The sequence below is a fragment of the Cygnus atratus genome, chromosome 11 (genome assembly GCF_013377495.2).
Source record: "Cygnus atratus isolate AKBS03 ecotype Queensland, Australia chromosome 11, CAtr_DNAZoo_HiC_assembly, whole genome shotgun sequence".
Lineage (NCBI taxonomy): Eukaryota > Metazoa > Chordata > Aves > Anseriformes > Anatidae > Cygnus > Cygnus atratus.
Window position 1 is genome coordinate 19,202,413 of NC_066372.1, and position 14,590 is coordinate 19,217,002.

Genomic DNA, 14,590 nt, shown 5'->3' on the forward strand with positions numbered 1-14,590 from the left:
TTGCTTCTTCTGCCTCGTACTGGTCAGCAGTGCCCAGGGCAGTCAGCACAAAGAATAACTCCATCCACACGTAAACAACTTTGGGCAGACTGCTGCATTCAGCCAGCAGGGAAAAAAAGCCTTTAGGATCCTCATTTACACCAGCTGAATGCTAATGTGGCAAGCGCTTCTGCCCAACCCATAAAAAAAACACAGCCCGAGATGCATTTCATTAATCAATTCCCTGGCTGCTCTCCCTCTGGGAATGAATATCGTATGTCAGGTGCATTCGCTTGCTACAGAAGCAGCACCTTCCCATGCAGATGGCAATAAGGAGATGTGAGTCCACACAAGGAGAGACAAGCTGGGAAGAGTTCACCTGAAATTCCTCGTTCCTGGGAGAGACATCTTACCTACACTCCTCTGGAAAAATCCAGGGGAAGGGAAAGGCAATTTCAGTCTGCCTCCTGTTTTTGAGAGATCCCCTGGTCTGGCAAAGCCTTCAGCTGCTGTCAGGACTCCTGCTTTCTACAGCCATGCTCACGGATGCCACACGTGCTTGGCCAGACCTGCGCCACCAAACGTTAAACACATCACGGTGTAACGTGGGTGTTAGGACATCCTCTCTGGGCGTTCACCTACGACAGCCCTGAACAAGTTCAGGAGCACCTCAGCCCCAATTTCCCTAGGCTAGAAACACATTTCAGGCCTGCATCTCAGGGTGCACTGTGCAGCCACATCCAGCAACATTTACATAGGCGGCTGTACTGGAGAGAAGTGTTTCTGTGCTTGCGTTATTTTCTAACCTCTCTTGTTTGGGAGGTCAAGGAATCATTTACTGACACTCACATACTTAAAATAGCTCCAGTAGCCATTTCTGCACAGAAAGGAATTTTATTCTTGAACGCTGCACAAAGATTCGGTAGTTTAGATCTTAGAGTGTTGTTCCGAGACTGAACTGAAGACCAGCCTGAAGAGCTCTCTCTTTCATCTCTTCCATTAGAGAGGGAGATTCACCTCAAAACAAAGTCCTAAAACCAAGCAGAGCCACAGATTCTCTGACACACAGACAGACTGACTGACACACAGACACACTGAAGCCATCAAAGTCACGGCGTCACCAATAGGGAAGGCAGCAGATGCCCCTAGCAGGCTGCTATGATCTAAGCCAGCGACCAGGAGCAGGGACAAAGGGGAACTCGGACCCCCTGCGTACAGCCCGGCCTGCTTCCAGTGCTTTCTGCCCTCACACAGCCACCCACTTCCACTTGCCCATTTCTCAGTGATCAACTCTTTGATAAAAGAGCCGGTGCTCGGACTCAGGGCAGTGCTCCTTATCTACACCACTGGGAAATAAGCCCACCACGGCCTTGGCTGGGGCTGCCAGAGCTCTCAGAGCCACCTTCCCATGCAGACAGTGCTGACTGGGGGCTTTGAAGCGTTGATTTCCCTGCAAAAACAAGCACTGGTTTTTGGAGAGTGAGGAGAGTCCTGTTTTTAATTGGTGGCTGATGGCACTTACCTGGGAGAGTCGCACAGGATGTTAACAGTGGGTCAAGAGAGAGACATCACAGCTTATTTAGGTGCTATCCCAAATCCCACCTACACGTCATTAATAGAATGTCACTTCATAGACATTATCTTAAACTCTCTGGGTGGTAACGGTCTGCACAAAGACCAGAGGAAAAACAGAAAAACACGAAGCACACTTACTTGAAAATCTGACAGCAGCTGTTTGACTGGTGACAGCCCCTAGGGAGCTGTGAGACACGCAGGAGTAATTACCCTCAGCGCCAGCCCTCTCGGGATATTTGCTGTCCTTTGCCACAGCCTGGGACGAGATGAAGAGTGATCCATTCGGAAGCACGTGCAGATGTTCCTGCTCCACTAATGGAAAGCCATTCTTCTTCCACGTGATATTGATCACCTGCTCAACGGGGGCCAGGTTACAGTCCAAAACCACGGCTTGGTTCGGCTCCAGTATCACCTTTGCAGGACCAGCGCTACAGCTCAGCTCCAGAGAATCCCCTTCCAGCAGCCTCCCTGCAACGAAAAGACAGCGGTTCCTTGGGGGTTGCTTTGCGTGGTTAATCACAGCCCACTTTTATAACAGCACAGTGTCTCCATCACACATCTCTCGGGCTGCAAGCACAGCCTGCATCACCTCCGCTGCTCCCCCTCGTGCCCGGCAGGCGCCTCTTCTCTCCGCACTTGCTTTTTCCACGCTGGGTTCAAGCAGAGAGGAACAACTGGAAGAAGGTGGCATGGCAGCAACAGCAGCAGACGCCCAAGATGCAGCAAGAGCCCCAACCTCTCCTTCACCTGCCAGTGCTGCCCGTGAGAAGCGAGGGCTCCCTCCCACGTGCCGCAGACCTCAGCCTCCCTGAAGGCTGATCAGCCCCCAGGAGATGGCTTAGCACAAGCCAGGGTGTTCGAGCCCAGCTTGGGAACCCAGTGCCAACAAGGGCAGCCTGGCTGGAGCAGTGCTCTCCGCAAGTCGCACTCCAGCCTGAGGCTGCTGTGGCAAGAGCCGAGCACAGACGTGGTCAGAGCACTACGGGGGTAACAGAAGCCACGAGGCCAGGCCAAGGCCCCGAGATCTAAGGACAGCGCAGCAAACCTGTTCAGAGGAGATGCGGGATGGGTTAAAACGTCCTCAGGGGGAACTGGCAGAAAAAGCTGTGGCTGGGAACCCGGAACAGCAGCGTCTCCCAGTTCACGTAGCGGGATATTCATTTCAAAGGAAAGACGACAAAAGAACGGTTAAAAACGTGCCCCGCTACCTTTGGCTGTTTTATCCCATACAGCCGTACCCAGAACGAATGCACGGACGCATTTTCCCCGCTGCACCAAAGGCTATCCTGGCTGCGAACCGGCAGTCCGAGAGGCTGCCGCACCGCGTCTCACCCGGACCGTGCCCTCGGGCACCCCGCCTGCTGCGGCCGGAGCCCGGCGCGGTGACCAGCAGCCGGAGGAGCTCAGCAGGGCTCGGGGCTGGCCCATTTCCAAACCCACGTACTCGCAGGAGAGCTCCACCTCCGAAACAAGGCTCGGCGTTTCCTGAAAGAATATTGCCATTAATAAAATGCATTTGCCGTTAGAGTTCTCCAGAGACACTAAGTCAATGTTAGCTGGCAGCGCTGCTTCCACACACCAGCAATTTCAATCTCTGCTGTGCTCAAACCATCACCATCCACTCTTTTTATGGCTCCGCTCCAAATTATTTTGTCACCGCTCCAATCAGAAATGTTTCCTGCCTCTATAACAAGTTTATCAACACTGGATATGAACCACATGGCTCCCTGCCCGTCTCCTATCGCGGAAGGCTACAGATTAATTTTATAGGAATTCAAACACCCTATTAAACCTGCTACTACCTACTGCTGATAAAAGGGCCGCGTTTTAAAGGCGCGTGTGTTAAGCACGCAATTAGGGGCAATGACACGCAGAATTACATGTGCGGAGAGATGGAATAATTTCGAGGCGTGTGCCGGGAACTACAGGTGCCCCCGAAGGAAGGAGCTCACCCTGCCCATGCTCGGGGCTCATTCGGTGCCCACCCAAGCTCACAGGGACAGGTACTTGTCAGGCCTGCCCTGACTGCTGGTTGTAGCAGCCCACCGAAATGCAGCCCCCAGCCACACCATGCTTGCGATCGGGTCTCTCGGTTCGTCTTCTTACACCCAACGGGATGCACGTGGGCCCCTGTTCCCCTCCATGCCTTTGACCAATTCTCCGAACTCACCACACGAAGCCAGAGATGACCACAAAGTGATTTCTGGACCCGTCAGCCACCGCAGCCCTGCCAAGTTTCTCTGCCCAGGCCCCTCAGGCAGCACGGGCATGGCTAGGGAGCAAGCTGAGGCCCGCAGGGACTGTCACCAAATGCCCAATTCATCACGTCTCCTCAGGAAGATTAGTCCTTTCAGGATCACAGCAAGCTACAAAACTCACTCACTGACTCCACAGGAGACCAGAAGTGGTGGGAACAAAGCTGAAAGGCTGCTCTGGGAAGACGCTGCCACTGGGAGCCCTCCATCCAAACAGCCACTGCAAAAAAACTGCATGAATCGGGAAAAACCAAGCAGAGAGCAAGTTCCCAACAAGTGCACGGCTCCGGCTCTCTTTGTGTTCTTCCCCTTGCCTCCTCCTTTAAACCCCACTGCCAGCAGATGCACACCATTGTATTTTGGACATCCATGGGCAGCCCCAGCACCACAGGCACTGATGCTGGCGGTGCCTCCTCTTACCTTCCTTCCTCGCAGAGCTTCCCAAAACACGGCACGGCTGGCAGGGCACCGGGCATCCCGTGTGCCATCGTGCACCCAGCAGCTGTCCTGGCCCTTCCAGACCCTCCAGGGGCTCGTGCTCCATGCCAGGCACTCCTCCTCATCACGCAGCAAAACAGCCTGAGTCTCTGTCCTATTTTCTGTTTTCCTCAGACCGCAATTAAAATGGTATTTTGCTGAAAATACTCCTCCTCTTCAAAAGGTGCAGCGAGATGGGGCAGCTGGCTGGCTCAGGCAGCCAGGAATAGAGCAGAGCTCTGCACTGCAGCTTCCTACGCCAGCACAGGTCGGTAGGAAGCAATTATCAGCCTCTCAAACTTCAGTCTTTTAAATATCAACCTGCTTGTGGCGAAGTAAAAACAGCACCACGGCAGAAGAAATACTTGGGTTTTTAAAAATACACGATGATGGTTCTATATCCCTAAATATCGCCCAGCTCTTTTCCTCTAAGACAAAACCTGGACGGATCCAAGCTTCTAGTTGGTATGTCAAAGAAAAAAGGGGCACTTACAAAACTCAGTGCCAGATTGCAGAGCTCACCCACGCCAAGCCTGATGGGCTGGTTCAGGCCTCTCTGCTAGATCAAGAGAGAAGAAAGGACCACTGGAGGGAAATGCACTTGAAACTGGACGTCACAGGCAACTTTTCTGCCACAGAACACACCAAAGAACGTGCCCACAAAATACTGCAAAGGATCCCCCACAAAATACTGCAAAGGATCCCCCACAAAATACTGCAATTTTGGGGGACAGGCCCTTTGCACACACGGAGGTTGGAGCAGCATTGCCCAGGATCCAGACTCAGCATTGCAAAAAGCCCCGCTACGACTGCAGCCCTTCCACGTTCAAAGAATGGTATAAACTCTCCCTGATGAAGCAAAAAATACCTTCCAGGCTCTGAAAATATAGGAGGAGGTCTGGTTCAAAACACCGCACTAAATTAGCGAGCCTGACAATGAGATAAAAGCCCTTTCAAGGGAAAGGATCAGAAGGGAGTAAAATTACTCCAAGTGAGATCAAAGACAAATGAAATCAGGAATGTTAAGTGCTTACAGAAGCTGCCAACTATTTCCAACTTCCATTCCTCATCACACGGTGACAGAACTGGATACGACCCTGGTTAAACACCCAGCCACACGCAGCCTCCTGCTCCCCTTCTGCCCCGTATGTACTGGAGTAGTAACAAATGCAGTGAAAACCACCCAGAAGAGCCACCTGCCTCGTCCAGCAGACGCAGCTCCTCCAAGGGATGTCGGCAGCAGCACGGAGCTGGGCTTCTGAGCCAGAAACATTTCCTCTTCCTAGTTCAGGCAGTTCAGCTACAGACCTGTGCCATGGAGCTGCAGGGCTTGCTGCCTTTGGCTCCTCCTGGATGCAACTTCAAGCATCGAAGCCCGGCAGAACTGGAAGCTTTCAGCTCATGGATTTCTAAATGGAGGGCCACAGAACCCTGTAGAGTGTTCCCCTAGGGAGGGTGACGCTGCACGTACATTCAAAGCAGGCTCTTATATCACGGATGTGCCAGCCCACCAATACCCAGGAATTACCTAACACAACTGAGAACATCTCGCAATAACTCTCTGGAAGGCAAAATGGGGAGTGGGGAGAAAGGAGCCAAAAGCAGAGCGGGGATTTGCAGGGAGAGAGGACCAGGGCACTCTGTGTCCTGCCAGGTACCAGCAGAGCTCATGCCGAACCCCATGAATCCCAGCAAATTGCTGAGCTATAACAAGGCAGACTGTAGTGGCTTCAAGACCATAAATATATGTGCAAATAAATATATGTGCACATATGGGTACAGGGAGCATATATATGCATGCACACAGTTCTGGAGGAACACAGGCGTACTGAAACGTTAACGTGCCCTGAAATGGAGGGTCTTTGATTTGATATTCTCTGGCCCCAGCTCTGCAGGGTTATTTTATTCTCTCCCACGTTGCTAATACCTAGGATACTTTATGCGATAATAAACAGATAGATAAATAAATAAAATAGCCCAAGAGAAAAATGTTCTTTTTCCACATCTATTTCCATCACTTCCTCGCTCCTATTACCAATCCATCCACTTCTGCTGTCCAGGCTCAGTCAAATAAACGGAAAAGTCTCCTGTTGAGCAGCAAAGAAGGAAACGGGGCCTTTTGGATGAACGTAGGTTGTAAAATCTTCATGGCGCAAAAGTGTCCCCTGCCCTCCGCAGCAGCCCCAAAGCAGACGCCTCCAGCCCACGCCTCCCCTCCCAAAGCATCTCAGCGCAGAGCCAGCACCCACTGCTGTGATCTCCTTCCCTTCACATCAGACAGAGGCAGGAAGAGCCCAACTTAGCATCGAGCAAAGGGGAAAAAGAATCAATTCTCTGCTTGCACGATTACAGGGCTATAAATAACCAGGCGAAGCGCAAGCTCGCAGCACAGCGAGGTTTGACAGATTCCTGACGTGTAATTACTTGGTCAGAGGCAAGACCCTCAGAGCAATGTTTTCACATCAAGATACGCAATACTCCAAGCCCATAAATCAGGTGGGAGCTCGCACTCAGTGGCTGAGACCGGCACAGAAAACCACTTGCCTCCTTGTACGTACAGTTATTTCCCTTCCCTGGGATTTCAGCACCTAAACTGAGGAGGAAGGACCCAGATGAGTGAGATGCTTGTGGTGAAATTAAGGCTATCAGCAGTAAACACGTCCTTGAGCCCTGTTAGGCAGCACAAGCAAATAAAAGGTTACCGTGCAACGGGAGGCTTTGTTTGGAGGAGTAGGAGTTGTGTTTTGGTCATTATTTGAAAAACAAAACCATGCTGGCATAAACAAAAGGGGAGGCACTTCTGTGTAAGCCGCTGGGGTATCTATGCCTCCTCGTAGAGCACCTCACATGCCTGGCTCCACAACTGGGCTCCCAAATCCCTGGGGAGCTGTACTGCCTTGGTGCATAAGCTGGTGGAGCAGGAAGAAGCCAACAACATTTAGGTATACGTGAGGTCTTCCTCAGGCCTGACCTGGGTACAGAAGCCATCAAGAAAAGCGCAGGCAGCTCGGGGTATGACCAGGCTGCACCCCAACACGTCCTCTTTGATGCATCGGGGCTGTGTCAAAGCCAACGACAGCCTCGTGCACCCAAACACCTGCCCGTTTGTTCCGTCAGCTCACTCGGTAAAAGCACCATGACCAAAACACTACTACAAGTGACAGGCCGCTTGATGTTATGGCTTGCAGGCACCCACTGTCCTGCAGCAGAGACCCCAAATCTGCCGCCCTGCCTGCCCTGAGAGCCCCACAGCCACAGGACATACGGGACCGGTGGGGACCCTGCGAGACCCGAGGTCCCAAGGCACCTTCAGCTCTCTGCCACCAACCCCAGACCCTTCCGACAGACACACGGGGCAGCAATGACAAGGTTTAGACCTTTGCTTCAAAGCAGGGCTGGATAGGGCCCCAGGAGCAGCTCGAGGCCAGGATCCAGCCCAGCCCGCGGACAGCCTCCAGCGCCTCCCCAAAAAACCCCTCCAACGCTTCTAACCCAAAACAAATAAAGTTGCACCGAGCCAGACAGGACCCGTTACAGCGCAGGCCTTGGGAGATTAATACTTCACAGGGAGCAAAGTACAAGGGTTTCGAACCTGACACACTTCCAGGGCTGACATCACTTGGAGCTCTTGGCAGCCGGCGGTTTTCCTGGGGAGCCGCGGCTGTGCTGCAGGTCCCGCAGCCTGGAGCCCGGCCAGCCCGTTTCCTATTCCGCACACATCTGGCACTTTGGAAGCGGCCCGTGCACCTTGCAGAGCTCCGGCCAAAGAAAACCTTCCCAGGAGGAGCAAGGAAAGCGGCTCAGACGGCGCGGGCAGAGCGCTGGTCGTCGTGTGTGTTCTGCGGGATGCGGGGCGGTAAGGGAGGGAGGAGGGCTGCTCCCTCCCCTCCGCATCCCGCGGGTGGTGGCAGGGAGTCAAGGCGCGGTTAAAGCCTCCGCGCTGTCGCCCGTCTTAATTTATGTATTTATTTTGGATGCTGAACTCGGGGAACTCAACAGCACAATTAATCTCATTTAAGTGGGAGTGAACAGCACCAAAGAAAAACTGGAGTTATTACTTCCAAAGGGTTTTCCTATCAACAAGCCAACTACTGTGCTATTATTCTGCCGCAATGTCACCTTCTGCTGATGCTCTTCAGATGCTCTTACAGCCATAGAAAATCTTTAAATTCCCATTGTCTAATTCAGAGAGCAGCTATACTTCAGCGTGTCCCCATGAAAGCAACACAAAGCCTTCTTTCTTCTTGGGAACCTTATGCACTGGCAATTAAAAGTCAATAGCTTGGTCTCAGCCCATTTTAGGGCAACTGCACTTGCCAAGTAGCAACCCAGAAAGAAATCTGGACGGAGATCTCAGGCTAAGCCTGCACCCTGAGCGCCCAGCACCATCAGCACCAACAGCGGGGCCAAGGGAGCTGTGGGGTCAGAGGCTCCAGTTTGCCAAAATACAGCTTCCATGATCTCCACCAGTATCTGAAAGAGCAGTTGTGCACCTAAATAACAAGGTTTTCTTTCCTTCCCCCCCCGCCCCCAGGAAACATTCTTCCACCCAGCTGTAATGAGACCTGTGAGACGGAGGGGTCAAGATCTTCACGTTCCCTTCCCAACGCCACCACCAGATGTTACTGGAACTTTCCAGCTTGTAACGCAACACGAGCGAGCTGAAAATAAGAAAGCAACACCTTCAGCCTGTACTAATGCCTCTCAGGAACAGGAGGCTCCTAAAAGTACCTTCAGGGCTGCTGGAAAGATGATTTTATTAGCACTTGGTAACCACGCGCAGCTGAGCGATCCCAGTGCTGAGCAGTCCTTGCCAGCGGGAGACAGGCCTTACCCTGTTCCTGCACGTACGCAGGCCTGGTGGTTTATTTAATAATGCACCACCTCCCACTGCTGCGGGGATATTTATCCAGCCGGCAGCAAGGGACTCTCAGATCATCCCTGTCACCCAGCAGAGCCCAGCCTTGAGAGGAGCAGCTGGGTGCCTGCAGCCATACAGGCTGCCCCTGTGCAAGGGGTTCGGTATGGTGCCGTGCCCTGCACACCCTGCACGGAGCTGCTGCAGGGCCCCTCGTGTCCCTGAACACGTAGGGACACGGGGTGAGCGCTGTAGGGTGAGCACGGTCCCGTGGAAATGCCCAGCAGCTGGCTGGCCCCAATGGCTGCAGCAGGACGACAGCTCTGGAACTGCATTTTAGACATTTGTAGGATGGTCTCAGCGCCTTGCTCTGAAGTTTTAGGAGGGTCAGGGTCCAGACACTCTTCTGAGTGAAGTGCTACCTGGGAGCAAACGCACCCGAGCCCTGCTAACTGCATCCGCCCAAGCAGGCGAGCCGTGGGGTCCCTGGAGAGGTGAAAGCAGCCCGGTTACTGCAACAAGCCCAGCGGAGGGAGCACGCTGCCAACAAAAATACCCTCTTCCTACAGCTCTGCTCCACTTAATTATAAGGATCTAGGCATCTAACAATTCGTTACGAGGCTTTGTGGCTTTGGGACATCGATCCAAACCCATCCACTTCATAGCGGTCCATTATTATATTTTCACATGTATACAAAGCCCTTCCATTTAAAAGTTAAATTAATCACAATTTATCGATTTGTTGTAGCAGGCTCTAAATGCAACTCTCCCTAAAGAACCACGCTGGGCAAGAGACCCTTGTCTTTGTTTCTAACTCCCAGTTAGAAACGAGAACAGAAGGGGTGGCATGAAAAAAGACATTATCTAAACCAAACGCAATGCCACATCACTGTTCACAGACCATATCCGAAAAGCTTGATATTATCATCTAAAGCTGTAATTAAGGTAAATAGGTTAATGACTAGATTCACTTGGATAAAAGCAAAAGCTGCCAAAGCCCCGGGTAAATGAGTATCTTTGAGTATAAATATCACACGCCAGGCATCAAGGAAATAAAGCAGCAGCAAAGGTTCCCATCCAAGTGTTTTTAAGGATGCCTCCGATGCCCCGAATGCTGAAGCCAGCTGCAGCTGCTCCCTTCAGCTGCCCAGGATCAGAGCCACCAACCCATGGTGGATGTCACCCTGTTGACTCGAAGGTGGCCCATTAAAGGGTAGAGCTGACTTCTACGAAGGAAGAAATGCTCTCATGCTTCTGTGCAAGCATCACGTTTGCCAAAGCACCTTATCTACAGATGACGACTACCAGATAGGGACAAATGCAAAACCAGCTCTCAGCAGAGCTCAGTTTCAACAAGGTTCGTGTCATTCTAATGTATCTCCTGCAAACAAATGGTCCAGAAAGATGAAACAAATCAATAGCAGTAATAATTTATTCATTGCGTCGAATTGTCAATGGCAATCATAATGCTAAAGTGCTTGACTCTTTCGTGAAGGTTAAGCCTTTGTTATTTCCTTCTCTCTGACCCCAGAAAGGCTTTTGAAACAGCAGCTGAAGGCAAGAGGAGGCCAAAACCAAGACTTGTTAAGCCAAGCCTTCTTCAGGTCCTGTCCCCACTACTGGGAGCAGCGCAGGGGGCGCAGCCCCAGGCTGCCCCTGCTCTCAGTAACATCAGCAGCAGCCTTCCTTGCTCCGAAGGACAGTTACTGAAGCGCCAAAGTTAAAGGCTAAAACCCCTGAAAACCACTTTGCAATCCCACGTTGCCCAAACCAGGGAGGGCTGAGCTGCTTCTGCCTCTTTTCCACCTGCTCCATGCCAAGCACCCAGCACGTGGACCTCAGGCTTCACTCTACAAACATCTCTGCGGAACCCTCCTCCTCCTAGCTGTCATCCAAAAGCCACGGAGGAACAGCCGAGACGATCTCTGCCGAAGCTGCTGCAAGCGTGAGACGCACGGTGAACTCAGGACAGGGCCTCGGCTTCGCGTTCATAAATTTACAGTGTGGAGGCATATTAAAATTACAAGCTTGAACAAACACACTGGAACAATAACGCATCAGAGTCCCGTAATTGGGCCCTGAAATATACTTACCGAAAAATACAGACCAGCTGCAACGTTGGAAATGCTCCTAATGCAATCCAAGGTAATTATTGGTAACAGACCATCAAACAAGTGCATTAATATGCTCTGATCAGAGAGAGAATCAGATGGACAGTCTGGCACAGCAGCTTGTACCTGCAAATTATGTAAATTATTTGAAAGAGCAAAGCCCCAAAGCCCTAGAAACACTAACTGTAATGAAAGTTATTAAATGCTATTTTTGCTATCTGCTGGTGTTAACATTATAAGGCCCATTTGCCGAGGTAACTGTAATTTTGCTGCTGAGCAGCAGGCCGAGCTGAATAAGCCTGATATTTGCCATTTTAAAGGACTCCATCAAGCTAAAATGACTGGCTCAGATTTGCATGATTTCGTGGGCAACATTTAAACACATAACTACTTTTGGCATTTTCTCACTGGTGTTAGAGAGGAAATCCAGTCATTTTGGTTTTGTTAGATGCAGAAGTTCCTGTTTTTATTTCATGCATCATCTACGCGTTTGATCTGCAAACATCACAGGAGACTCTGAACCGATCTCCTGGTACAATGTTATCTATTTTTGTACTTGAACTATTTAAGTTTAGCATATTTTTAGGATATACTTTCATCTTTCAACGCCTGAGAAAGCTAAAAACATGCAATATGATACAATCTTCAGTATTACGCCTCTTGAGAATAGTCACTTAACTAGAAACTAATATTATCAGCTAAAATACACAAAGATCCTTCACCTATGGGCTATAATTAAAACTCCAAGTACATTTTGTGGCTGGTTTCCTCTCAGTTAGTGACTTTATGACTCAAAAAATAAATAAATAAGAACACAATAAATGGAATAATATTCAGCTCCAACAGTGAATATCTCATCTGTCAATTCTTCATTACCCTACAGAGAAAAAAATAAGCATCATATCCAATTTCAAACCTTGGGAAAAAAAAAAAAATCAAGGCACAGAGGAATGAAACAACATCCCCACTGCAGGGCTGAAACTAGCACCAAATAAACCCGTATCCTCTCTACCAACAGCACTTCAGCCTCTGCACCTCAAGCTGTTTCAGGCAGAATCCTAGAATCATTAAGGTTGGAAAAGACTTTCAAGATCATCTGGTCCAACCATCACCCCATGCAGCCCTGCTGCAGAGTGAAGGAACATCCTGGCCTTCTCTACTTTTGAAGGCCTCCAGGAACTTGGGCCACGCTTTGTAATTTCCAATGCAGGACACCGTCTGGTCCCAAAGACTCTCCCAGCTCCGAGGCATGGGCACAAGCCCGGCGAGCACCAGCACGGTCCCCAGGGGACCACGCGGTGCAGTTCAGCACCTGCTTTGCTTCCCAGCAAGGCGGTCATGGTGAGCACCACCACGGAGCGCGAGAAAGCTCAGAGGCAAAGGCACGAGGAAGGTCCTACAGGGAAAGGAGGACGCAGGCGCTTTGGCTCTGCCCTTGCTCGGGTATATGAGGCCTGTGACGAAGGACGATGATGACAACAGCTGGTGTAATTTCTTGGCTGCCTCTGCCCACACTCACCAACCCTGCACCAGGACGCACAGCTCCATTTGCAGCCAGACGGAAACAAGGGGCACGACTGGAGGCAGCGGGGAAACGCTTCTCCACCACGTGCGCTTTCCCCTTCGCGGGCTCCGCTTCCCGTTGCCTCGCCTGTCATTAAAAGGAACTTACACCGTGCTGCCGAAGGATGCGGTGCGATCAATACAAACAGCCGTGAGAGCCCTGAAAAGCACGTGGAAGCACAGCTCAGCAGAGATATTTACGAGTGCAGGATACCGCAGACCAGAACAGCACCAACTCTCCCGAGTATTTCCACTATTTACACTGAGATCAGAAAATTAAAATGATATTTTACGCTTAATGGCTCGAACAAGACCTGTGAAGTCCTTCTCGCGGTCCCATTTACAACAAACGCCAATGACAGAGCAGCAGATGGTCAGAAACACTCCCCTAGAATATTCAGGCGATTCAACTTGAATCTGTGCCCAAATCATTTAACTTTAATGGATTCTTTCATTAACAACCAAAGAAAGGGAATATGGTTGCCAGGACATTAAAATCACTTTTTCAATTATACTGTTATAAAATCGAACAAATTAGCTGTAATTCTTAGCTGAAGCCTAAATGGAAGCACGACTTTATGAAAGAAATGAAAATTGATTTGGATTAGTGGGCATCAAGGGCTTTTTAAAAATTAACAAGATTCTTATGACTTCATAGCATAGATGGATTAGCTGGAGGTTTCACTGCCCCGTGTTTGTTACCTGCCAAAGCACTGCAGCTGGCTTCACAGCATTTGTTACAGCAGGTTTTAATTAGACTAAGGGAAGAGGATGCAAAGATTGGAGCTGGAACCAAATTTCTGGAGAAGCTGGGTGGTGCCCGAATTCACCCCTTGGACCTGGCCCAGCAGAGTCTTGGCAATAACTAGGGAAATCAGAACCTCTGAGCTTTAGTACGATAGGGACTGCAGGCTGGATGGTTTTGCGTGGGGTGGTCCTGCTGTAGGATCAAGGCAAAACTGCATTAGATGCTTCACAGAAAATAAATATCAAGCCCAAGATGCTTGCTGCAAAGAGCTCACAAACTTAATAAAGACTATTAAAAAACAAAACAAATGAATAGGTAAGGATAACCATAGCAGCATGATCAAGAAAGAACAATGCATAAAGGAACCAGGAGCTGTAACGTTGGGCAAGGGAATACAGTTCCCAGATACAAGGGAACTGAAGAAGGCAACAAGAGAAGTGGGGTCACCCTAGGAAGGAAGAAAAATGGCTTTTGTATTGTATATTACAAGCTTAATGAATGAGACATTCACTGAACACAGCTTACAATGATCCTACAAACCCAGGAGTCCTAAGGTATATTCTAGAGAGCCATCCTTCTGCCAGGAACGTAAAGATTGAAAACCAATCTGGAGACTTTTATATCTGCGTGGGACAAAGTGTGGTTGATTTTTTTTTAATTAAAAAAAGGGAAGGCGGCACTACAATCTCTCTGGGTCTCTGGGTGCTGAGAGACAGACGGGATGTTCTAGCACACCCCAAACATCCCCAGGATGATGCGGTGCCGAGAGCACCTGCCAGCTGGCAGAACTGGCCTCGGTAAGGTAAATGCAGCAGAACATTTCAAAACCATTTTCACGAACTCTTGCAACACAAAGCACTTTAGATGATTCCCCCTTTACGAGTCAGCACTTCATAGTTAGTTATTTCCCCTCTTTATTGCAACACAGTGGTTGACAATTTGCATCAGTGAAAGCTGGCTTGAAAAGTTAATCTTTCTTTGGACAATCCGGGATATTCCTTCTTTGCCATGTTCCCAATTTGTC

At 50.1% G+C, this 14,590-nt stretch overlaps 1 protein-coding gene across 1 annotated transcript in view; it reads right to left on the minus strand.

Moving 5' to 3' along the window:
- Nucleotides 1–14,590, minus strand: part of IGDCC4 (immunoglobulin superfamily DCC subclass member 4) — an 85,423-nt gene that overhangs the window by 51,448 nt on the left and 19,385 nt on the right. The window contains exon 2 of the mRNA XM_035554759.1: nucleotides 1,693–2,022. Coding sequence (XP_035410652.1) covers nucleotides 1,693–2,022 — 330 coding nt within the window. The remainder of the gene's footprint in view (nucleotides 1–1,692; nucleotides 2,023–14,590) is intronic.